This window comes from Crocodylus siamensis, chromosome 12, assembly GCF_052110815.1.
Source record: "Crocodylus siamensis isolate JL-2025a chromosome 12, ASM5211081v1, whole genome shotgun sequence".
Taxonomy (NCBI): domain Eukaryota; kingdom Metazoa; phylum Chordata; order Crocodylia; family Crocodylidae; genus Crocodylus; species Crocodylus siamensis.
The window spans coordinates 1,033,999-1,058,121 of NC_143406.1; the positions used below are offsets into that span (position 1 = coordinate 1,033,999).

Consider the following 24,123-nt stretch of genomic DNA (forward strand, 5'->3'; position numbering starts at 1 on the left):
TTTTTGACTTCCTGCACTGTCTGAATAACCCATGCGAAGCCTTCCTCTGAGAGGAAGAGGGGAGATGCGCGCTGCTCCGTGTAGCACAAAGTCTGTGGGGTCCTCTGCCGTAACGTGGGGGGCGACGGGCGGCCGGCGAGAGAGGCGCGGCGCGATGCTCAGGACGGGATGGGGGCTCGCGGAAGCCCAGCGAGAGAGGTGCGCGGTGCTCGGGCCGGGCCGGGCCGGGCCGGGGGGGAGCCGTGCCCTGAGGAGGCCTCTCCCGGGCGGGGGGCGGCGGCGCGCGCGGCCCTCGGGGGTGTCTCCCTCCGCCGCCGCCGCCCCCGCCCCGCGCGGGGCTGGGCCGGATGGCCGCCGCCGCCGCCGCCGCCCCTCCTCCGGCTCGGCTCGGCCCGCCCCGCCCCGCCGCTGCGGGCTCGCTGCGTGCCCGGCCCGGCCGGCTCGCGCACAATGGAGCTGCGCTGGCTGTGCTGCCTGCCGCTGCTGCTGCCGCTGCTGGCCGGCCTCGAGGGTAGGTGCGGCCGGGGCCCGCGCCCCGCCGCCGCCGCGGCCTGCCCCCGGGCCGGGGGTCGCGGGCGGCGTGGGCAGGCGGGCAGGGGCGCGCGTGGAGCCGGGGGTCGCGGCGCCGCTCCGGCCTCCCGCTGGGCCCCGCTGCGCTGGGGGGCCACCGCTCGAACCGGGGGCAGAGCCCCCCGCGCGGGCCGGGCCGGGCCGGGCCCCCGCGGCTTGGGGGTCTCGCAGCCGCCGCGGGGCACCGCGCTGCCCGGTGCTCGCCCTCGCTCTGCTCCCGCGGCCGGGGCGAGCCCCAGTCTTGGTGCACCCATTTTTAAATGAGCACAAGAAGGCAGACGTGTATTTCTGTATCCGCTTTCCACGGCATGCAGTTCTGTGTACAGGCTTACGTGAAGCTGAGCGGAATTATCGACAAACGGATGGGGGAAAGGCCACCCTAAATGGGGAGAGAGGTGGAAAAGCAGAAGGTGTTTAGGGACACTTTGCTAGCAGCTGAAAGGCGATTTGTGAAAGACAAAGCATTTTATTTTATTTAAATCTTGGTTAAAAGAAAACCTGGACAGAAGAATAAACACAAGACCTGTCAATAGCAATGAGTTTGAAAGCGAAGTTGAGAAACTGTGGTTAAGAAATGCCACGGCGTTGGACTCGATCCCTTCTGACCCAAACACCTATGACTCTATCTCCGGCTGCAACAGGTCGGGGCCCTGAGAGCAAGAGTTTCAAATCTTTCGGAAAGGCAAGGGGAGCTGCAGGTACGCTCCTGGTACTGGCTGGAGGTGGCACAGTGGCTAGCAGTGAAGGCGGGCGTGTTTGGTAGATGTTTCCGTTGTGTGCGTGGAGGCGATTTGTGTGATGAGTCCCTAGCGTGGGACCAGGGTGCCGGGGCTTGGTCCCCAGAGCCAGTGCACCAAGCAGAAGGGGTGTGATCCCAGCGCCTCGGAGAGCAAAGGCCCAGTGGGGCAAACTGGCTTTGAACGGAGCCCGTCCTGCTGCCGTGCATCTTGGAACTGGGGGTGGTGATGGAAACAGCCCGAAAGACCAAGGTTTAATCTGATCTTTCTGCAGTCAGAATTCCCTTGGCTTTCTCTGCCAGAGAAATACTTTCCTTCTCTGCCTTGCAAAGGAAATAATGAAGTTTCTCTTTTTTTGGAAGACACTCGCTGCATATTTTTCTCCTTCTCGGAGGCCTGTGGAAGGGCTTTGAACAAGAACAAGGGGCACCCTCGGATGTGAGCGGGAGGTGGCTGTAGAGCAAACCAACAGAAGGGCCCTGCTAGCACGTGGCACGTGGTTAACCTGTGGGACTTGTTGCCACAGGAGGGTGTAGAGGCAGACCGTATAGCCAGGTTCAAGCAGGGACTAGACGGGTTCATGGGAAGGTGTTGAGTAGAACAATCGGAGAGGTACCCTCTGCTATCCTTAAACCGATGGCAGGGAGGCACTTGAGACGCGCACTGTGCGTAGTGCATGTCCCCCTGTCTGAAGCAGTGCTGCCCAACTTGTGGCCTGTATGCAGCCCGCGGCCTCCCACCCAGGTGGGAGACGGGCTCTTGGGCTACGCAGGCCACTGATCCAACCCTTCCTTCCTAAAATGTTTGCAACCTTCTCCAGTCCTGTTCTGTGCAAACCCAGAACAGGCCCCTGCAGAGCCCTGCGTGAAAGCCTCCACTAGCCTCATCTTGATCTCTCCGTAATCACTTTCTGCTTTTAGTTAATCAGCCAGTGATGTATCCACCTATTAGCAGTGCTTTGGAGCTCATGTTCTCCTAGGCTACACTACCCTGTCCTGGGGCATCAAAGTTCCTGTACGGGTTTTCCCCCACCGTCCAGGAGCTGGACCGCATACTCCAGCCTGCCTTCCTGGAAAGCACACAGCAGCATCGGTAGCGTTGCTCATGGCTCGTGCTTCGCACTTGCTTCAGAAGCGCTTGGCCGTGAGGTAACATCTCGGAGGGATTGCTGCTCTCTAGCAACTTTCCTGAGGCAAGGAGGCAGGATGGAGGAGCCAGGATGCTGTCATCCTCACCTCTGCCTGCCTCGCTGCCTCTGCTTTCCACCCAGGCGTCCCTCTCATGCTGCGTCTTCCATTGCATTGACAGGGCTGGGAAGTCCCTGGGCCCATGCAAAGATGCCCCTGAAGTTTTGCATTCCTGGTCCTGCACTAGGTAGATAGGGACACAGCAGGAAAGTATGCTGACAGTCATGAAGGTATGCTTTTTCTCTTTGAGAAATGTGTGGAAGCAATCCTTTCCTGCCAGAAGCATTGGTTGTAATGAATGGGCGTTTTCCTTAGGGAAAAGTCTCATAAAGAAACAGGTCTAGGGAAGCACCTGAAGGCCTCTCTCTTGGGAGGAAGGCCTGGCAGCAGGGGGATAGTCAGCTGAGGCTGGTATTACACATGCAGTTGAGGCTCGTTCAGAAGGCTAGGCAAGCAGGTGAGCGTGCACTACAGTGGTTACTCCTGGCATCTGCTGGCAGGAGCGCGTGCATGGTGTGGGGAGACCCTGAGGAAAGCAGGCTCTACATGAGCTTGTGCCGAGCACGCTGCTTCCAGAGTCTCAGCCAGTAGCATAAATAGGAGTGACCGGGGCAGCGACCCCAGCTGCCGTCTGTGCAAGGGGCACAAACGTAGCCATGGCTGCAGCAGTGGGTGAATGCCACCACCAGCAGCGTGGCAGCAGCTGATGCTGCCCCGTGCATCATGGCTGTCCTGGGCACAGAGCTCTCCTGCTATGCCTCTGATCTCAGCCTTGTGTTAATTATGAAGGAAATGCCTCAAACCTCTCTCAGGTCCTTGTGCTTGGGAAGTACACGTCAAATTAAAAGTGCTTAAAGCTGACTCATGTTGAGCTCTGGGATGCAGCCGTGCTGTTGGGCGGATGCTTACAGAAGAGGAACATATGGGTTTGCTTGGCCTCTGACTCTGACAGCTCCACTCAGTCCCTCTGCATTTGAAGCTCTCCAGGAACTCCTCCTCGGTTTGGGGAGGGAAGGGCGAGAATTCCCAGCCCCGAAGGGAAGGGTCTGAGAGCAGAGTCAGACCCCGAGCCAAAATCCCAGGTGATGCCGGACTGCTTAAGGAAGGGCAGTCTTTGTCTTGCTGTCAGTGCCCTTCAGGGCTGCGCTGGGTATGGGGGGTTTGTGCGCCCTGTTGATGGGGCACCTCATGGGGGTATATTGGATATGGTGTGTTTACGTGCATGTCCTGCTGTCGGCATGCCCAGCTTGGCAGCTAAAGACCTATCATGTAGATGACCACAGGGAGGCAGAGCCACCCCAGCTGCTTCTGTTGGCTTGTTCCTGTTCACTGACCTGAGAGAGGATAGATGCAACCTGCAGGAACAAGGCATGGAGAAATGCCTTCTCTTCCTACCAGCCCAGGGTGGATTTTGAATAACTCCAGTGGAGAAACTCTGGGTTTACACCATGCAGCTGATACCAAGGTGTGTGCACAAACTCCCAGAGGCACACAGCAGCCTCTATCACTGCTGCCAGCTGTACTGGCATGTTGCATGCTTGTGGTTGCGTATGGAAGCCCTCTTTTGGTGTGCAGGGTTGTGGCATGTGCGGTCAGCCTCAGAGAGCCTGTACACTTGACTCTTGCACCTCTTGTTTACAATCATCTTGGGGTGGGGGGGCATGTCCTAGCTCTGTCTCTCTAACCTCTGTTGTGGCCACGGCTCCACAAAGTAGGTTTGCCGCCTTGTTTTGCAACATGTGGAGGGGAGCACATGCTGCAGTGGATACAGAGTGGCGCAGCCTTGAGACACACCTGAGCACCCCCCACGTGAAGCTTGCAGCTGGGACATTTTCAGCCAGGAAGGGGCCTTTGCCCATGGGCACAAAGGTCTTTGCTGTCTGTACTTCCCTGGAGCAGTGGCAGGAAGGGCAGTGACTTCTTTGTTGGCGATGCTCTTTACATGCACTTAACTTGGCTCCAGCATCTATTGAGCATTAAGAGACTCTGTTCCCTGAATTGGCATACCTCCACTCATGCAAGAGGCAGTACTTGGGGCTGGGCCAAGGAGAAACTCTTCCCTTGACAGTGGCAAGATGCTCTTGGATAATTAAAACAGGAACAACACGGGTACGATTTTTTTTGGGTATGGAGAGAGCATGCTGCCTCCCAGAGCACTGGGAAGAGAGCAGAGGGGACACAAGCTGCCTGGTTGGCTCATCTTGTGTTCTGTAATGGGGTAACTGGGGTAGTGCCTCTGAGACTGGTGACACTCACTCCCTTCTTGCAGTTAGGGAAGCCTTGAATACAGGCTTGAGCTATGTCTCTGCTAGAAACTGGAGTGATCTGAATTAGGATGGATGCGTGAGTTGGTAACGGTAATGAAAGGAGCAAATCTCTGTTCTGCTCCTGGTTAGCTTTCAGGTGGTGGGAGGTGCTGAGTGGGTAGTGTTGGGATCTCCTGTGTTCTCGGTGTCCTACTCGGTAGGTGGCTAATAGGGTTCATAGATGGTGCAAAACTGGGAGCAGTCACCTACTTTGGAAGGGAGATTGTATTTGTCTGTCAGTTTGACTCTGCTCTTGGCCATCGTGGCTTCTCACTGCACCCATGTGGCATTTTACAGTAGACACAGCACATGGATTTGGGGGCAAGACCAGTCGTTCTGTTCCCACTTCTGTGATTGGCAGCGTTTCAACTGGGTAGCAGCCAGGTACCTGCCTCCTGTGCTTTGGAGCCTAAGGCAGTGGGTGAGTAGACCCTCTACCTCCCATGGTGGTTTGTTCTGGCTGCCTCTGCATCCTGTGATTAAAGGAGCAACACGGATCTGTCCTAGCGGGGTGGGTGAGGACCTCGGATAGCCCAGTCTGACTGGAGAGATGGCTTGAGCTCAAGGGGAAAGGCAGTGTAATAGTTTTTCACTCCTATCACATGCAGAAGACGCTGCTAATCTGGAGCTTACGCTGGAGAGTAAATTGAATGTAGGTTACTAATGTGATCCTGTTGCAAAAAGAGCAGATGCTATTTAGGGTAACAAAAGGGACATGCATGCACCAGAATCAGAGTGGTGGGGTCCAGCCTTCGTGTCCAGCCTCTGCCAACAGCTGATGCCTGATGCTGGGGAATGAGAGCCCCCCAGTCTTCCCAGTTCCCATTCTTCTTGTGGTTTGTCACCAGACTAAGCAAGACTTTACTTTGGGTATTGATTTATTAGGTTTATATGCTGCCTCCCCACAACCAAAGGCTAAGGATCACTTACAAGAAACAACGGAATAGCTTATTGAAATAGAATAAAACATTAAAATAAGGGAGTGCAACGAAAGAAGCACCCCAGTATTCGAGACCAATCTACCCTGATCCACCCACTGCCTATCTCTGCCTCTCACTTAAGAGAGCATCCCCCACTGCTCAACCCAACTTCTCTTCCCATCCTCCATTCACTACCTCTACTAGAGATATATTTAAAAAAAAACAAAAAACCCAAAAACTTTTTCCCATATTCCTTCCCATCCTTACCCATCACACCCAAAAGACCCCTCTGCCTTCTCTTCTTATCCCTCTCAAGCCTACACGCCTCTCTCTCAGTGAGGACCTTAGCTGTCCCCAAAGCTCGCTCTTCTCCCCCTTTCTTGCCCTCCAAAGAAGCACATTATTCAGTGTAAACGGTCATAGCACAGCGTACAGTACTGCCCGTGCTTGTTGCTATCTCTGCCGAAGGACAACATCCAAGGCCATCCTAGAGCATCGCCCTTCAGTGGCACCTGCCCTCGTGTCTCCTGCAGCACCTATAAAGCCTGTAAGCTGGCTGGACTGTCGCCCGTTTCTAGCTCAGCAACTCCACAGGGGCTGCTCTAAGTCCTGGGGTATCAACTTCTCTGCTTTGCAACTGAATATCTGTCCCCCTGATGGTCTGGAGGCTGACAGCTTTGGACACTGACCCTGTGGAAACTCTGAATCTCCTGCCAGCTGCTCCCATGGGTCATCCGTGGCTGTTTCCAGGGTCTGCTTCTGTGGCACTTGCACAGCTCTGGAGATGGCCAGGCTGGTTCTGCTGGACTGAGTGCTGGTGCGTCGCAGGAGCCCTGAGTGCCAGCTGCCTTCATTGCAAGAGCACCAGAATGGAGGGTGTGTGCAAAAAGCTGTGTTGGAGAAAACTAAGAGCGCTGGTCCTAAGCACCTTGGCTGTTGCTCTGCAAATTAGCTCTGTCCTAACTTCCCAATGGTCCACAGAACTGCTCTGGGGAATGACTTCCCCCGTGTTTCTTAAAGGAAACATTTGAAAGGTAGAATGAAAGAGCACATGTGAGAGCCCCAGCCAGCAGCTCCCTTCCCGTGTTCTCCCGTTGGCTTTCTCCTGTGAGTGGGCCTCAGCTCTCCTCCAGAGGCAGATGAACGGGCAGCCCAACCTGTCAACTGCTGTGCTGTGGCCTGCTCCTCCCTCCCTACTTGGGTTTTCTCTCTCTCCAGGGCTGACGTGATGCTTGCTGTTGTGTGGTTGCTGGTATTTCTCATTTAAGAAAGAACATGCAGCTGCCCACAAGTGCAGGGAGAAAATGTCTGCAGACATGTTAACCGTCTCGCCCATCCATCCTGCCTGTGCTCTGTTACTCTGCCCATGCATCTGTGTTACCCTAATCTTTTAGCCTGTCACTCGGCATCCCACCCTCCACACCGCAGCGTTCCCTTTGACAGCACCAGCCTGCGGGCTCTTGTCTGAGCTGTGTGTTAGGAGCGTACAGCAGTGACGTAGCGGTGTGGACTTGATGACAGATGGTCCACTGTCATCGCTCGTATCCCCCCAGAGGGTTGCGTTGGACTGTTTCGATAAAAATCTTACCAATATTTTCACATACAGTAAACCAGGCTCCTGTACACGTATGGAGCACCTCCCTTGAAAGTTTCTGGAGTCTTGCATCTAAATTGGAGTGGAGGGGATGGAATAAACTGTCTGAAGGTTAATAGGATCCATGACTAGGACACCCCTGAACTCATTGCTGGATTGTGCACGGCCCAGACTCGGCTCCACGAAAACACTTGGCAAAATCCCATTGCACACAAAATGCTGTGTCCTTCTGTGTGTGTGTTTGTGGAGAAACCCCTTCTGCAGCTGAGCTCGCAGGTGCCCCTCACACAGCTGTGGATGCGAAGGAAGACGGGAGGAAGGGGCTGTTTTGTGATGCTGGTTCTCTGCCTCTCGCTTCCTATGCTGCGTTCCTCATCGGGGTCACTGGGACCGCAGGCAGCTGACCTTGGCTTAGGAAGCTTCTCCTGGCTGGAGGAGGCCACTTGTGATCTGTGTCTGATCACAGGCCAGGCTGGCTCATGCGGTGCTGAGACACTGGATCTGACTGCTGCATAGTTGGCAATTAGACCCCCGGTTGTCCCGGTGGCAGGATGGATCCAGCGGCCAGAGAGCTTCCAGCTGTGCAACGTGTAGCCTTTAGGAAGCAAACAAATGAAGAGCATTTGACAGGCCTCAGTCTCCTGCCTGCAGGCTAAGCAGGGCCAGGCTAGGTAGTGCTTCTCCGAGGAAAGTTGCAGAATCCTCCACTGCCAAAGACGGCGGTGGTGAAGACTTGGTGATGGCCCCCTGTCGTGGCCAACGCTGACTCAATGCTTGATGTGGCCAGGGCTCTTCTGATTAAATGTTCCCCCCAAGGGGCATGTCTTTTCCACAAAACGCAGATCTTCTGCTGGCAAGTGTCACTTTTTCAATCCAGAAATACTTTTGTATGGGAACAGGTCATCTCAAGGGGAAGCACTTTGTTTTGCCTCAGTTTGACTTTAATCTGTGCCTGCCTGAGCTATCTTGGTGCCCCCTGGGAGCTGTAGTTTGGGGTGTATTATCCTGTATGAGTCAGGCTTCATTTTCCCTGATGCATCATGCTTTCATCTTTGGCTGAATTGATCTAGTGTATGGTGGGAGGTCCAGTGAGAGATCACAGACTAGCTCAGCCTATATGGAAATAAGCCATTGCCTCTCAAAGTACTATGGCAGCTCAAACCAACTCCATTTACTATCAAAAAGACCCCAAATGACTCCTTTTGGTGTCCCTGGGCATGGCTACATGTTCATTAATGCACCGTAATTGTAGGTACTAACTTAATGCACTATAATTGGTGCTACTGCATATTAGCACAGATGAATAGTTTTTATGCAGTGCTAATGTGCAGTAGATTAATACATTGGCACGGGTTTTGCCAGCCATGGTAACGTGCAGTAGAATTGCTCTATTGCATCGTTAGCGTCTCGTGTAGATGCGCCCTCTGAGGTTTGTTGTTTGTTTGTTTGTTTGTTTGTTTTTTAATTTTTCTTTCGGAAATTTTTTATGTAAAAACTTAGATATTTTGACTGTGTCCAGATTCAGGAGAAAAGCAAATGTTTAGATACCAGAATTTCCCGTGGGATGGAAGTTCTGTTTTCAGAGCAGCTCTCTTCCATGCCTTCAGAAGAACTGCATGAGGAACCATGTTTCTGGAGGTGGTGGTCATTGAAAGAGATGCAAGACTTGAGGCCTTTGTGCCAATAAAATATTTTGGGTAAGAACAGTGGTGTTTGCTTGTTTAATAAACATCTATGACAATTGCATTTTGTCTTCAGTCCTTAGAGCTTCTTGCCCTTCTTGGCTGTTTAATTTGTTTCTTCCTTCCAAACAAGTTGGGGTTTTAGCAAATAGCCAATATCATTAAGAAACATTTAGTATATTGGGTGCTCTACTTGCTGCTGTTTTTTGGTCTTTGGATTTGATCCAGGCTTATTTAATTGGTGACACCTCTCATAAGGGTCTGGGTCCTAGGGGCTTGTGCATTGTGCCTTTGTAAAACTTCCTTGACTGCTGCTTTTGATAAGTCAGCTCTGGCAATGGATTTGTGGACAACCCTGATTGTAAGTTTTGAGGCAGTTATCTATTCACCTTGGCCATGCAGAGCTGGGCTAGTTCTACCTCCGGCTTGTGTAGCTGCATCAGCAGCTCCTCCACTTCCTCCTCCTCCTCCTTCTCCTCCCCGTACAGATCAAGGGAGTTGGTCTTTGCCATGATGGCAACAGCCAGTGCCAGCTGTGGTGGCTGGCCACAGAGGCAGTCTGTGATCCCCATGTAGTTTGCATCTTAGTTCTTTGAAATACAAAAGCATTTTGGAGTCTTTCAAGGTGAAAAGCACTTGGTGTACATGCAGAGAGAGGTCCTTAGCCACGTGAGTCTGAAGTGGGGTAGAAGGGTAGATCTGCACCTTGTGGACTTACGACATCCAGGGGGTGGGGGGTGCATATGTATATGGCTGTGCAGGCACGTACATACATGTGTGTATACCTAATGCCTTTATACCCTACACCTATACCAAAACCCATCTTGGATTTAGTTAGTCTGTAAAGTGCAAATCCACCCTGGCTTTGGCTAAATGTATATAACGTTATTACCAGGAGGCTGCCTGCCTCCCCATGTCTCTCTCTCGCACATCCTTTAACTGTCCTCTCAACTGGGGATGCTTGGCACTGCCTGCCACAGGTTGTGATGTCAATGCGGGCGTGTCACTGATATGGCTGATCCCGGTGGTCCTTAATTGGTGGAGTCGTTACGCCACTGGTATTCTCAGGGGTCTTTGGAGGGGACGCGGCCTTTATGTGTCATGGGATTTTGCCAACAACTTGATCACAGCTGAACCCTTCTAGAGCAGCATGAAAATGTTGTAGTTGGGATTATGTTACCCATCCTCTCTATAAAAAATTCTATAAACAGTCCATCAAGCCCCAGAATTCCTCTGTTGGCTGTGAGGTCCTTTGCTCTTAATGGGTTTGGTGTTTGCTTTGACTAGGCCTTTAGGGGGAAGGGGATCCTTCACTTTAAAAGGAACCTACATTTTTACGTGGATTAGCAGAAGGAAGCCAACTGTGGGCTGGCTTGAAGGAGACGTAGTTGAATGTCATTAGATCCGACTGGGGAGGCCAGGGAGTAAGAGAGCCTGCAATGACAAAAGCCAGAGATAATGGCAACAGCAGCTGCTCCCCTCCAGTTCTAAGGAATTTTAAAATGTGCATTTTACTGCTTGAGAGGTGCTTGTGCAAGGGCACTGACACACTCTGTTTGACCTCGGAGCAGGTACGGCCCTAGAGGTCGCAGGGCAAACCTCCTCTCCCTGTCCGGACAAACACAGCACTGTCACACCTTTTATTGAACGCTTCTGAAATTTATCACAAACCGACCTAGAGGTCGATGGGACAGTCACCAGGCCCCGGGCAGATGTCACGGTTATTGTGTGATTCACACGCTAATCACATGATAAATTTATAATGTGCTGAATAAGTGATAAAATGGCAAAGAAGCCCCAAAGATGTTCCACTTTTTGCACGCCCAGACCTGTTTCTCTCTGGCATGGAATATGGTGCCAGGGAATCGGTCCCTGATATTGCACTCCTTGTAGTGCCTTTTAAAAGGACTTGAGATTGAGGAGTGGCTTCCTCATTTCGGGCTCCTCAAATTCAGGTAAGATGATTGAAAGGGGGGCTGCAAGAAGCATGGCCCTGGGGACTGGTCCCCAATGGCTTCTTATGGGGCCATTTGAAGGTCCCAGGGCATGAGGAGCATCCCTGTTTTCAGCTAGAAAACTTGCATTGGACCCCAGCCATTCTGCTTTCAAAGGTCCTGCTGAGGGCCTTTCCTGCAGCGGACAGCATATCTAGTAGTGCCTTCTCCAGCATGGTTTAAACTTATCTCAAGAACTGCCCGTCTTCTATCACTTCCCTGGAGAGATGGCTCCAGGTTCTGGTCTGATTTAATTTACAGAACAGATTTCTTTCACTGTAACCTACATTTTCCTCCTCTGTTCCTAACCAGGAATCTGCATCGGCTCTTCTGTGGCAATGTTACACCATGACACAGTTCTCATGTATATCCAGCCGGATAACGTGTGACAAACCATTTATCTGTAAAAGTTTGCTGCTTTTCTTCTTTGCAGACTGATTGTAAATACATTGATTTTTCTTGTTTTGTTTTTTTTTCTTAGGTGGAGAGTTTTGAAGTATAAAGAGGATTTTGGGTGTCTCATTCCAAACTCAAATAAATAGGAACTGGGTGCCCTGCTCCTTTAGGTGACAATAAGAATCTCAGCCTTATTCACTATTCAGAATTTTTCAGTGCATAACTTCAGAAAATGATTCTTGGATTGTAACTCGTTAATGAGAAGATTAATGGAACTTAAGCCCAGAAGGATGCGTTAGATCCTCTAGTCTGACTTCCAGTATATCACAGGCTCTTATGTTCTCCCCTCAGGTACTTGTGTTTGGAGATTGCTGGGAATATTTGATATTCACTCTGGTTTTGATCGGGCACATAGATCACACGATGTTCTAACGAATTTCTAATGGGTGCTTTGCTAACTCCCACTAGACACCAAACTGCCTTACAAAAACTGACACTAAGGGCCAGATTCTTTCTGAACCAAGAGTTGTAGATTTTTGCAATTCTTCTACCTAGTGGGCATCTATGTGGCAGTGAGAGAGCATAGAATTGAACCCCGCGCTCCTGAGTGTCTTGACTGCAGGACACTTGTGCTTTTCTAAGGAAGAATATTCACAGAATTTTTTTTTTGGTATTAGCTTTGCTCTGTTATGTCTCTTCCAGCTATTTTGCCTTCATCTTGCCCGTCGTCAGTAAATATTTGCATTAGGATAGTCAGAGAGCACTCTGCCATGCTGCCCACACCTAACAAAAGCTCCACCAACCTGGGTCTCTTCTCTCCCCGAGTCACTCCCTCCAATCCTTATTCGTGCCTGTGGACTTTCTGTGATGCTTTCTTCCATGTTTCAGCTAACCAGCTGCTTGGTGCCACCTGGAGAGACATAATGAGGAAGTTACTGATGAGATGGAGGCCAAGGAAGAAGTATCTTGGACGAGATGGTTTTATGCCCTGCAAACTGACTTTTCTTCCTTCCTAGAGGTTGCTGGGGATGTGGACAACTACCTTCATTAATCCCTTGTCACTTTGTGTCCGTAGTTTTTTCAGAAAAACCCTGACGATTTTAACACCTCTGTAGATTCAGCTTGTTAAAGTTTGAGGTCATAAAAGTTACGTAGGGTGACCTAGCCTATGCTCCTGTCCATCACCAGTCATTACGCTTCACCTAGCAAAGCCCCATGGACTGTGTTTTGCTTAAAGCCTGTTTTCTGGAAAGCAGCAGTCAGTCTTGATGCCAAGACATCTGGGCACAGAGAATCCATCCACCACTGGCAAGACTTGCACGTTTTGTGCTTGAGTTTATTTGTAATAACTCTCACTTTAAAACCAAACTGTGCTTCACCGAACTGCAATGTTAAGATGGACCCAGTCCTACTGTATTTACTTGCATGCCATATGCCCTCCCCCCTCCCCCCCCCCCAAAAAAATTACCCCTCTGAAATTGGGGTGTCTTAAACAGGGAAGCTATAGAAGCATGGTGATGCTGCAAAATAGCTGCTGCTGCTTTTCCTCCCCTCTTCCCTCCCTGCACACACAAGGAGGGAGTGGGAGGGAGTTGTCTTCAGCTGCAGCTACAGGTTTAATCCTTTCTCAGCCACCGAGGGGTTGGTCGTGGCTTTTGGGCGAGTACCCAAGAGCTGTAGCCGTCCAGACAGTGGCTGTGAGAGGGTTAAGGGTACATAGCTTTTGCCTGGGCAGGAAGAGGAGGCTGAGTGCGCTGAAGATTAGGCTCCGTCCCAGCTCCTTGTACCATAACTTTGGAAAAGTCTCTCTCCATCTGCCTTCCCAGAAACCAGGTGCATGTGTTAATATGTGAGAAGGCAAAGACATGACACAAGCAACTGCTAAGCAGATGAAAGAGCCTCATGGTGCCAGGTTTATTCTCATGAAGGTCGTTTCATACGGTGAATATGTGTCTGTAGTCCCCAGGTTGTGTCTGCAGCGTGGAGCGGAGGGTGTCTGGTTATCCCAAACTTTGCGGTTTTGCGGATTGTTCCGTGGGGCCAGGAAGGAAATTTTTCTCTTGTTCCTATAGATCTCTGGGATTTTTGCTCTCCATAAAAGCATTGGGTGTCTGCTGCATTGGCTGGGGATCGACCCCTGCAGCAGCAGGACATCAGCTGTCATTGTCCTGCTGCTTTACCTGTGGCAGGTTAGGGTGCTCTTGGGCAATATGCCTTGTCACTGCATGACAGGGTTGATTTGTGTAGTTCTAGGCACAGGCTGTGTGGGACATCTGGGTAGGGACGATCCTGCCTCGAGCAGGGGGTTGGACCCGATGACTTCTGGAGGTCCCTTCCAGCCCCACGTCTCTCTTTCCATGACTGTGTATACAAAAATGTGTTTAGCTGATCTTGCCACAGGACTGCACGTGGAGCATGTATCGAGTTCTGTGCCCATTCTAGCCCCGACATCTTTTTTCCACAATTATTGCATTCCAAAGATATAGCCTCCCAGTCCAGAGAGAGCTAGTTAGCTGTGTTAGGCTGAAGGCGGGCAGAAGGCAGTGCAGCGTAGTAGCCCTTTCGAGGAACTGATTCGTGGAGGCATGAACTTTCATAGGTGACAGAATACTTCATCATGTGCTAGGGGCTGTGATTTGCTTGTTTTAAAAAATCCACTCTTTCCCAGCTGACCAAGCAATCCAGGTTGCTCTGTATGACCACTCTTTTTATTCTTATTTACTCCTTCATAGTAACTTTGCAAATTTTATCCATGGCAATTTCATATTTATTTCCAGATCACTGATGAAGGTATTGAATAGCTTTGGCCCTAGCAGTGATCACAGTGGGACCCCCTCCCCCATAAACACCCTGCCAATTCTTCATGCCTTGCATATCTGCTCTGTTGATATTGCATGAAGCTGGCTGCACTGTACTGTAGTCGGAAGGTGTGACTGCAGCATCGTTGCATGTAGCCAGCGAGGTGTGATCTAGCTGGCTCATATGACAATGCGTGGAAGATGCAGCAGCACAGGATTCACCCGAATAAGTATGTACGCAAAGTCCCGGGTGGGTTTCTACAGTCCATGCTGAAGCCTGTGCACTGCTTCCCCATTGCTTTTGTTACCCAGCCTGGCTATGTTCCGTGCTGCACGCTCAAATCCTGGTGGAAATGTGGACGAGGGGTGTCAAACATCTAAACCGTGGACCAGATCCAGTTAGCAGATCTGCTGCATCGGGCGTGTGGGTAGCTGTAGACCCCAGAGTCCTTGATATATTACTTTAAATCTTTATTGTGTTAGTCCATTCCCACCTTTTTTCTATTTTTTTTTTCCCCTCATTTGATTTTTGCAGCTAACTAGCTTGTTTCTTGGATCATGCTACTTGCCTTCTTGAATATTGACACAATGTTGTCACACTTTCAGGTTTTGGGGATTTCCCTAGTATTCCACATATATATTAATGTTTAATATCCATGTGCCAGAGATCTCCTCAATCAACTCTTTTTGCACTCAGTATTAAGTAATCTAGACCTTTGTGTGCCATAGTAGATGTGGTCTATGATCCTCTTCGATTACTAATGAAGTGGAAAGTACATCATCTTCCTCTTGCAACACAAACGCATCATTTTGCTGCTTTCTAAGCACAGGACAAGAATGTCTTACTGAACCCGTTTCTCTCTTCTACATTATTCTGAGCAGGTTTACCACCTTCATCTAGTAGTGAGCCTTTGCCATTGCTACTTTTTTTGCTTTTGTGCCTATTGTCCTTGAAACAACTTATCCTAAGTGTCTTTAGCCCTGCCAGCCACGAAATGTTCCCCAATGTTCGTGACAGTCTCTTTCTTCATTTCATAACTTCTAATTTATATTGATTGTTTTCTTTTTACCCTTCTTTAATCTGTTTTGTATATGCATGTGTTTTGCCTCCTAATTGCTGCCTTCACTTCATTGCTAAACTAGCCAAGGTTATCCTTTTTCTTGATTTGTGGAATAGTGGCTTTTTGAGCCTTTTAATAAACTCTCTACTTAAAGAACTCTCATTTTTTGTTAACGTTCCTTTGTCTAAATTGCTTTTACTAACAATTTTCTCAGTTTGGGAAATGAGTCTTTTTCAGGCACTCCGTATATCTATCTTACTGGTTCGGAGTATTCCCTCTGCCAGGGCTCTGTGTGTTCACGATTGCTGGTCCCTAAGCAACCACCAGCTCTTACCCGAGGGATTAGTTCATCTTTATCCGTCATCCTGAGGTCCACAATAGAGTTACCTTGTGCAGTGCAACTGTGACACATCTGTTCTCACTGGTGGTGTAATACAAGCATGTCAAACATGTGTGTCAGACTTGGGCTGCACTAATCTAGTACTCCTGATTATTTTTTCCTAATGGTGTTCTAGTTCCCTCCTCCAAGAGGCTGACTTTCCCAAATGATATTGGGAGCCTGTTGCCAAACTGAAAATACAACCACAAGTCATGACTTCACCATTGTGACTCTGCTTTACTCCCTACTTGTCCTTGGGCATATGCTGGGTGTTGGGAAACACCGGGTGATTTGTTGAATATCATGATATAGTCACTGAAACAGATGCGTCATCTTGAGCACTGAGTGGGATGGGATGGCTCTCGCTTACTGGGGCAGCTGGTGCAGAGAAGGGTCTGGAGGATGATGGAAAATGAAGCAGGGATCCATTGGACACAGAAAATTTGGTGCCTTGTCACCTAGCTGGGAAACTGTGAAACAGCATGCAGACACATGCAGGTGACTGCTTTCAGCCCTTTCTCTGCCTCTAGAGGGGACGGATCCATCTCTGGTTCTTTCCTTGGCAGTGACACCGTGACCCTTAATCCTACAGCAGCACCGTGGGGGAGATCTCTCGTCTCCCTCCTCGAGCTTGGGGTCTCTCCCCAGCTAGAAGGGGGACTGTCGAAGCACGGCCTCTGCTCGCTGGCCTGTTTCCTTAGCCAAAGACTTACTCGGGTCGGAGCGGTTGGGAATTCTTCTGATCCTTTTCCAGCTTGAAATACCTTTCTGGAAAGCATCGAGTGCCAGAGCTAGATTCTTCTCGCAGGCAGAGAGTGTGCTGAATGCTGCTTTATATGCAGGGCTGGGCGTGGGTGAAAAGCTGCGGTCTCCCTCCTTTCTTTTGAATTTCTTCCTCTCCAAGCATGAGCGGAGCTGGGATCCAAACACGCTGTCCTGGGTGGAAATGGCTCCTCTTTCTATTTTCCTCAGCGTGCCTTTGGTCTCTCTTGTTTTGCTACCTGAAGTGCGTGGCACCTATAGCAGGCATTCCTCTGCCTGTATACCCCCATTTGTCAGGAAAGCCTCTCCCAGAGATCTGGAGGATGAGCTTCTTCCTTTACAAACAAAAACACAGTCTGGAAACAGGCCACAGTCCCTGCCCTGGATGGAGCATCACTGCATGCAAATACCTAAAACACTTCTGCAAGAGTGACGTTAATCTTAATGAAAGGACCGTCCATTTCCGAGCTTCGTTTCCCTTCTAAGGAATAATGCGGATCCATATATTCGTGTCATCCAGCAATAGGAGTCGAATGGGGATGGTTTTCCAGCAGGCAGCAGTGCCTCGCCAGGCCAGCGATGGCTGGGGTGGTCTGGGGGAAGATGAGGAATCGTAACGCGCACAGCAGACCGCCAGCCACATTGTTGAATACACCCAGAAATGCCCTTGGATGTTTCTGCAGACTGCAGCAGCCTTTTTTTTCCCCCTTGGACTTCAGCTGTTAAAACACCAGTGTAGATGGTGCCTAATGGATACTGGGCAACAAATTACCTTCACAGTTTGATCTTTGGTTGGGTTTGGAAGTGCGGTTCTAGCTTAGTGCCTGGCTCCTCGTGGGGTTGCAACTTCCCCACTGCACCTCTCTCCATCCTTGTTCATGCAGTGAGCAGTGGCCGAGCTTCCAGAGCCGTTCTTGGGCGGTGCGTTGGTTCATGTGCTATGCTGGGGTGTCAGAAAGCTGCAAGTTCAAACCCTGCATACATGCAGTACTTCTGGTGCTAAAACCGGCCATTGCTACGCAGAAAGGGAAGTAGAATTGCACCCGTAGCCTCCCTCAGTGAGACATGGGCGAGAGGCTCGGTTGCTGTGGTTCTACCAGATGCATTTTAATCTGCTATTCCTCAAACACACGGTTAACATTGACGTTAGGTTGAGATGATGGACGTGGAATAAATGACGCAGTAGTCTCCAGAAGCATAGAGGGATCCCATCGCCCCTCACCTAGAGTATCCCAGAGCGATCTTCACTGTTCACTATTGGACTATATTGAAAGAAATGCTGTTCGTCTGAGCTGAAGTGTTGAGCAGTCCAGCTCCCTCTGTACAACTGACCTTTCTTCATTATTTCCCACTCTGCCAGTGTTTTGTAGTACTTGCAAATTTGAAGTGATGTTTTTGTTTGTTCTTCTATCTAATTGATATGGACAGTGAGTTGCATTGGATTAGGAACAGCTCCTTGAGAGGTCAAATTCTGGTCCTGCAATTTTTTTTATCTATTTATCATTTCTGGTACTTACCTGGTGCTTATTAGTATGATATCTGTGCATCACACAACAGTAGTGTATTTATCATCCCAGCATGCTAAGGTACTTCACTTGCAGTCGATGTTGGAATAAAAAATATTTAAACATTGCTGGAGACAGAATGAAGCTGAAGAAAGTATTCAAAGTACACACCAGAAAGACTTACTGAATGCATTTGTCTGTGTTGCTTGATTTATTTAAAGTTTGGGTGCTCGGATCAAACAGTGGTCTTGTAACATCTTTAAGAAGTCCTTTTGCATTTTCTTGATGCATTTCAGATTCTTTCTGGTCCTTAAATCTACTGGCTCATTGATGGGTTGAGCTTTGCTCATCAATTGTCTGCATTTTATAGCTGCTAATTTCCTGCATTCAAGCTTCCTCTTTTTTCTCCATTTGTTGTGTGTATTTATTTATTTATTGTGGATTTATTTTCCTAAACTAGGACAATATTTTAACTAAAGAAGCCTTCTTTCGTGATTGCAGAATTGTGGATTTTTTGGCAAAGCGCTCTTCAACAAGCTCCAATAATTGTTCCCATTGTTTTTGTTTAATTTTTTTTCCTCCCAATCAATTTGCTCATAGTCATTTTCAGCTTTTGAAAATTGACCCTTTCCGAGCGCCAAGTATGCATATTACTGGTTGGGCCTATAATCTGCTTTCACATAATAAGCATAATTACAACGTGATTACCAGCACCTAGGCAACCACTAATTTTTAGTTCATTGATCAATTCAACTTTATTGTCAGCTTGATGTTTATAGTGGAGTTGCGTGCTATTTTCTGTTACCTAATATTACACACATTGGCTGTAATATTTCTTGCATTACCAAATTATTGTTCGTATCTTGGAAACTCCTGAGGTCTTGCAAGAGGTCTTCAGCCTGTGTCCCTTGGATGGACGGTCCCATGATAAGGCACTTCTTTCGGTATGCTGGAGGGAGAAGGCATCTCCTGTTCTTTAGCATGACTTGTGGCCTGTAACAGACTCTGACTAACAGCCCAGCTTGGTTTTTCCATTAATACACTGGTCCGTGTGTACCCCAGTTATGAGCTGCCAGTTGCCGGACAGCAGGTCATGGCAGCTCTGCCACAGTGGTGTCCCTCTGCTGTTCCCTGCTCTGTCCATCTTGCAGAGGAGGGGTGCCAGCGTGCAGCATGCATGCCACAAGTGACACGGGCAGCCTCTGTGTACAGCCCACAGCAGATCAGGGAGGGGACAGGCAGCACAGCAGCAAATGGCTAAGGCACAGGGCAGAAAGCAAAGCAGCAGAGGAAGGGGATCGGAGTGGTACTTGGGGAGGATGCAGGGCTGATTTGTAGCATGCCTGCCAAAAAGGCTGGATGTACCTAGAGACTTCAACAGTGCAATCATGTCACACCTTCCTCCAGCGATTTTACATTACAAGTATTATTGTACTGAGTATTTCCAGCTCCTTGTTTATGGCCCTCTTCCGGCATCTGTGTCCAGAATGTCTTCTCTTGCTGTCCCTGATACCTTGACTCATGAGCACCCCCTGAACCGTGAGGCTGATCGTACGTTTGAGCTTTGCCACATCTCGTTTTCCACTTCCAAGTCGGTGCCCCTGGCTGGTCTACCAACTCTCTTAGACGCTTGGCTCCCCCGCACTTGACAGAGAGTGTGAGGTACTTGTTGTGAGGGTGCAAGTGTGTTGTAGTGGGGCTGGGTTGTGACCTCGCATAGGAAGGTTAGGTACAGCCAAGAATTACTGTGATGGACATGAGTGTGCCAGGACTAAGCAGTGCTTAGATCACTAGCCCATTGCTTGGGTTGTCAGGACATCTGACTAGCGTCCCAGCTGATCCAGGGTTGGTCTGACTGGTACGATGTCTAGTGTTTTCCCCATAGCCCCTGTAGTTTGGTCTCTACACCATCCCCTGGCGGATGACGGCACAGCACAGCTTGCTGTTGGGGAGCTTTCTCTGCTATTAAGGCCTAAATTTCCCCTTCTGATTTTCCACCCATTATTTCTTTCTTTCTTTCTGGGTGCTACAGAACATCTCCCTCCTTGGTATTCACACCCTTTGGATACTTCTGGACTGCTATCGCATCTGTCTCATTCATGGCTCCAACCTACAGCACGAGTTTAGCTCGTTTGATCTTTTTCTCCATAAATTATTTCCAGTATCTAGGGAATGATTAGCCGCACCTCAGATATGCACTGGCAGCTGTGCCGTTGTGTAGGTGCAGGATGTTACTTGCATGCTCAGACATGAGGATGCTCATTGATCGGTACTCCTGCAGTAAAGATGCGGGGAGACCAGCCCTCCTCCCAGCTGGCCCCGGATCGTAGACAGCCAGCGGTTCACGTGGATCCGAGTGGAAGGAAACGGGGAAACCCAGAAGCAGCTCAGCAGGACGCAGCCTTCAAACGGCTGCTACCTTGGCTGATCTGAGCTGAGGGCAGGAAAGATGTTGTGGTTGTTAGCCACATGAATGCTCTTCGTGACTGGAAAGGGTTGCATGCCTTGTCTCCTTAGTGAAATAAAGGATTGCTGTCTAGCTTTGTTTCTGTTTCCTAGGAAAACATTTGTCAGACTCAAAAATCCACTGTTTTGCTAGGTGCGTCTTCACTTCAGGATGATCAGGGGAGTCGCACAAGTGTGGCAAAAAGTGTGGGGGGAGTAAGCCTTTGGTGAACCCAGCCTTTTGGGGACTCTGGGATCATGCTCAGCCCAGAGCCAGGGTGTCTGGGGGACGGTTCCAGCAGAGTCCGGTGCCACCGATCTGTAATACAGCGGCACAAAGCTGGGTCCAGATTTCACTTGGGGGGGAGGACTTGACTGGGAGCAGAGTTTGGTAAATGGAAAAATTAGGGGAAACCTCCTTCCTCTATTCTTGGTGAAGAAGAGGCGATCACTGCACACCAAGTCTGCAGGCAGCACTGCACATACATGCACATTTGAACAGTGCAGTTGCATGATCTTGGACCTGGTGAAGTGCCTCCAGCTCCAGCCATCACCTGGTGAATAATAGCCTACTGCTGCTGTCAGCTAGTGGAATTTCTCCTTGGGCTTGTAGTTAAGTCCATAGCTGTGTTCCAGGTGACAACCTGTGCCAAAACTGTTACCTAAATCAATAGAGAGGAGCGTATGCTAGAATGAAGGTGCCCTTCATAAATGAGGTTTTGAAAGTGGAGTTCACCCAGAACTCCCAATGGAGCAGATATTTCCAGCTGGCTGGAAGCATCTCCTGCTTCCAGCTGGCACATACAATGTAACCTTACCTATAGCACATGCATGTGGCCCATTAGTATGTACAGCTCAAAGCCTATGGAGCCTAGCGGTAAGCGCATAAAAAATGCAAACATTGCCTAGATAGAGTAATGTCTAGTGTAAACTAGATTCTGGCCCCAAATCAACCACAGAGGTGCCTTCCTACCCTTACGTCTGGCCCAGGGTGGCCAAGTGCTGTGTGAGCTGTATACTGCAAATTCAGGTATTTATAGCACCTCTGCCGTGCGCAGATCACTTCTGTGGCCCTAAGACGTGGTCCGGATCTGCCAGTGGCCTGCCGGGCCAGCCGCAAGCGCGCGTACGGGGAACATTGCCACGGGGTGAAACCCCGCGCTCTGTACTGGCTTTGCAGTTTCTCGGAGTCGGTCCCGGTTGCAGTGTGCCAACCGGCAAGGAATTTCCAGACTGTTAGTAAAAATACTGAAAAACAGGGATATTTGGCTGTCAGCAAGATGCACAAAGCCAAATGTAAATGTCAGTGAAATGAGGAAAATCTGTCTCTCCCGCAGCCACATGGTCCACACTTCCAGCAGCGGGACTTTCGTAGGGACTGAGAACAGCTGCCTATGCTAGAACACGGGTGCAGCGTGTGAAGGGCCCAGGGGTGCTCTAAGTATTGACCTGTCGACACCAAATCTTGTATTGTACCAAACTCTGGTTGCTTAAGGACCCGGTGGTTCTGCTCTGTGCGTGCTCACAGCCCCTGTGTAGACGGGTGTCTTTGCCTTGTGCAGAACTGAACTGAAGACGGGGCTGTCCAGCTCAATGGTCACGTGCTGCGTGGCCCGCATGCGGTGCGGTGCGGTGGGCACTCGCCTCTGCTGCACCGTGCCCGTGCCCCAGTGCTCCCCTGCCCAGCCTCCCGGGCAGGAGACGGGCGCTGGAAGAGAGGAAGTGAAGGAAGCACCTGTGGGTGAGGGAACAAAAGTAGCCTGTGAAACACCAGTTGTACAGCCCCGAATAGAGACAGCACCTGGTTTGACTCAGGGAAAATGTCTGATGCGGTCAGAAAACCAAAGCAAGAGTTGGGTGCATCTTGGGCTGGGGCAGGCAGCAAGGGCAGAGCTGGGAGCCAGAATACTTGGGTTGTAATTCTGGCTCGATCCATGCCTTGCTGCATCAGCCTGGGCACTTCCCTGCTCTGCCAGGATAGTGCTCCCGTGCGCACACAGCCCCTGGGGCATGGGAAAGCCTGGTGTTCACGGCCCGTTGGGGCATGGCCACACAGCACCTTTGCTAGACGGCCAGCCTGCTCCCCTGTGACTCGTGCACTCCCTGCGTTCACTGAAAAGCAGAGCCAGCGCGCTTTGTCCTCCAGACCTGCGAAGCTGTCTGCTCTCCTACTTGTCTTCCGGTGCAACCACTTCTATCTTAGCTTGTCCTGGTGGAGCACAGCCTGTCCTGATCTGTTCCCTTCTCCAACTCCCCACAGCTGCTCCAGACTTATTGGGACTCGTGGGAAAGACCCCTGGGTCCTGTCCACTGGTAACTCCTGGTATGAGGCATCCATGTCCAGTGCAGCTGCCTGGGATCGACTTGATCTCAGTACAGGGGATTGCTGTGCGTGTTCGGGCGGGGGGTGGGGGGGCAGAGATCCAGCCTGGCTCATCTTTCGTGGCCACCTTCCCTCCCCAGCCAACGCAGTCTGTAGCAGTGCTGATGAGATGCATTTTTAGGAGAAAGCCATGAAGCCTTGCCAGGCAATCAGTCCTGCAGGCCTGTTCCCTGCTTTGTGAAGAGCAGAGAACAAATGAAGTGCCCACCTGCGAATGAGAGCAGTGAGAGGGAAGATGGATCTGACCTGGCTGGGAGCAGGGAAGGAGCTGGCATTGCTGCCCCTGCATATCTGCCCTGGGCAAGGGATGGGGCAGGATCGGAAAGGCCTCTTGCAGCTGCCATGCAGGAGACCACCGGGCTCAGCTGGTGCAGCAGCTGCCCATAGGAGCCCAGCAACCTGTACCCACCTTGGTTACAGGACCACAGGGTATCCAGAGCCACAATGTCCCCCTGCTATTGAAGAAACCATGTCGGGATCCTTTTTGTGAGCTCGTGGACTTCCTCCTGGCTGCAGTGCCATCCAGCCTTGCACCAGTGTAGGACTGCCTCTGAGAGAAGGAGGGAAGCCAAGCAATTGACTCTGCCCCGGGGCTTGGCCCTTGGCTTGTCTCCTGCTGTTGCACCTGCAGCTGCCTGCGCCCCCCACCCTGAGGTGCAAGAGCTCTGTGTGGCCTTGCCTTTACGAGCCACATCGTCTGCTGCAGCTGCGTGGGGCTGTGAATTTCCATCAGGGCCTTGGCTGCATTTGCAAATAATATCTGTTCCCTATAAACGTTATTGCTCCGTGTGCGTGCGGGAGGCGTGGAGGCTGGGGGGGTTGCCATCTGTGTTTTCCAATAAAGAGAAAATGATGATAAAAGCCCATTTAGGATCTCTCCATTGGGAGTCAGAGCTGCCGAGGAGTGAGGGGTTGTTTCCAACCAGCCCCATCAAGCGGGAGGAAGGAAATGCATGTGCCCTGGCATGGGTGGAGAGCAGCCATGTGCACCTGGACTCCCCTGCATGAGGCTAGCCGGACGTGTGGGTGCCTGGCTTTGTTGGGAGGTGCCTGTCTTGGGGAACAACCCTGCGACAGAGAAGCTGAGGACAGGTTACCGTGTTCTTAGTCCAAATGCAGCATCACGAGGCCTTCCCACATTGTGAATGAACAGTGGGGAAGATACTTGGGGCAAGAACAGCCAGCCAGGCAGGGAGGAGGGATGTGCTGGGACAGAGGACCTTGGTTCATCTTCCAGCTCTGCCGTAGATGCCCTGGGTGGCTGCGGGTATGTCGCTGGATCGTGGTGGGCAAAGTGCCCATCTCTTACAGCAGGGCGATGACTCTTCTCCTGCCACATGCCTATCGTGTTTGGTTTGGGCAAGGGCTGTCTGTCTCTCTGTCTCTAGGCATTTCCTGGCACAG

The 24,123-nt window shown here is 50.6% G+C and overlaps 1 protein-coding gene across 4 annotated transcripts in view; it reads left to right on the forward strand.

Moving 5' to 3' along the window:
- Positions 1 to 331: 331 nt before the first annotated feature.
- EPHB2 (EPH receptor B2) overlaps positions 332 to 24,123 on the forward strand; it is a 120,401-nt gene continuing 96,609 nt past the window's right edge. For 3 of the 4 annotated variants that reach the window (XM_090023356.1, XM_090023358.1, XM_090023360.1), the window contains exon 1: positions 333 to 511. In XM_090023356.1, coding sequence (XP_089879482.1) covers positions 451 to 511 — 61 coding nt within the window. In that variant the 5' untranslated portion in view covers positions 333 to 450. Of the gene's footprint in view, positions 512 to 24,123 lie in introns of all 4 variants that reach the window. The other variant, XM_090023357.1, reaches the window with a different exon arrangement.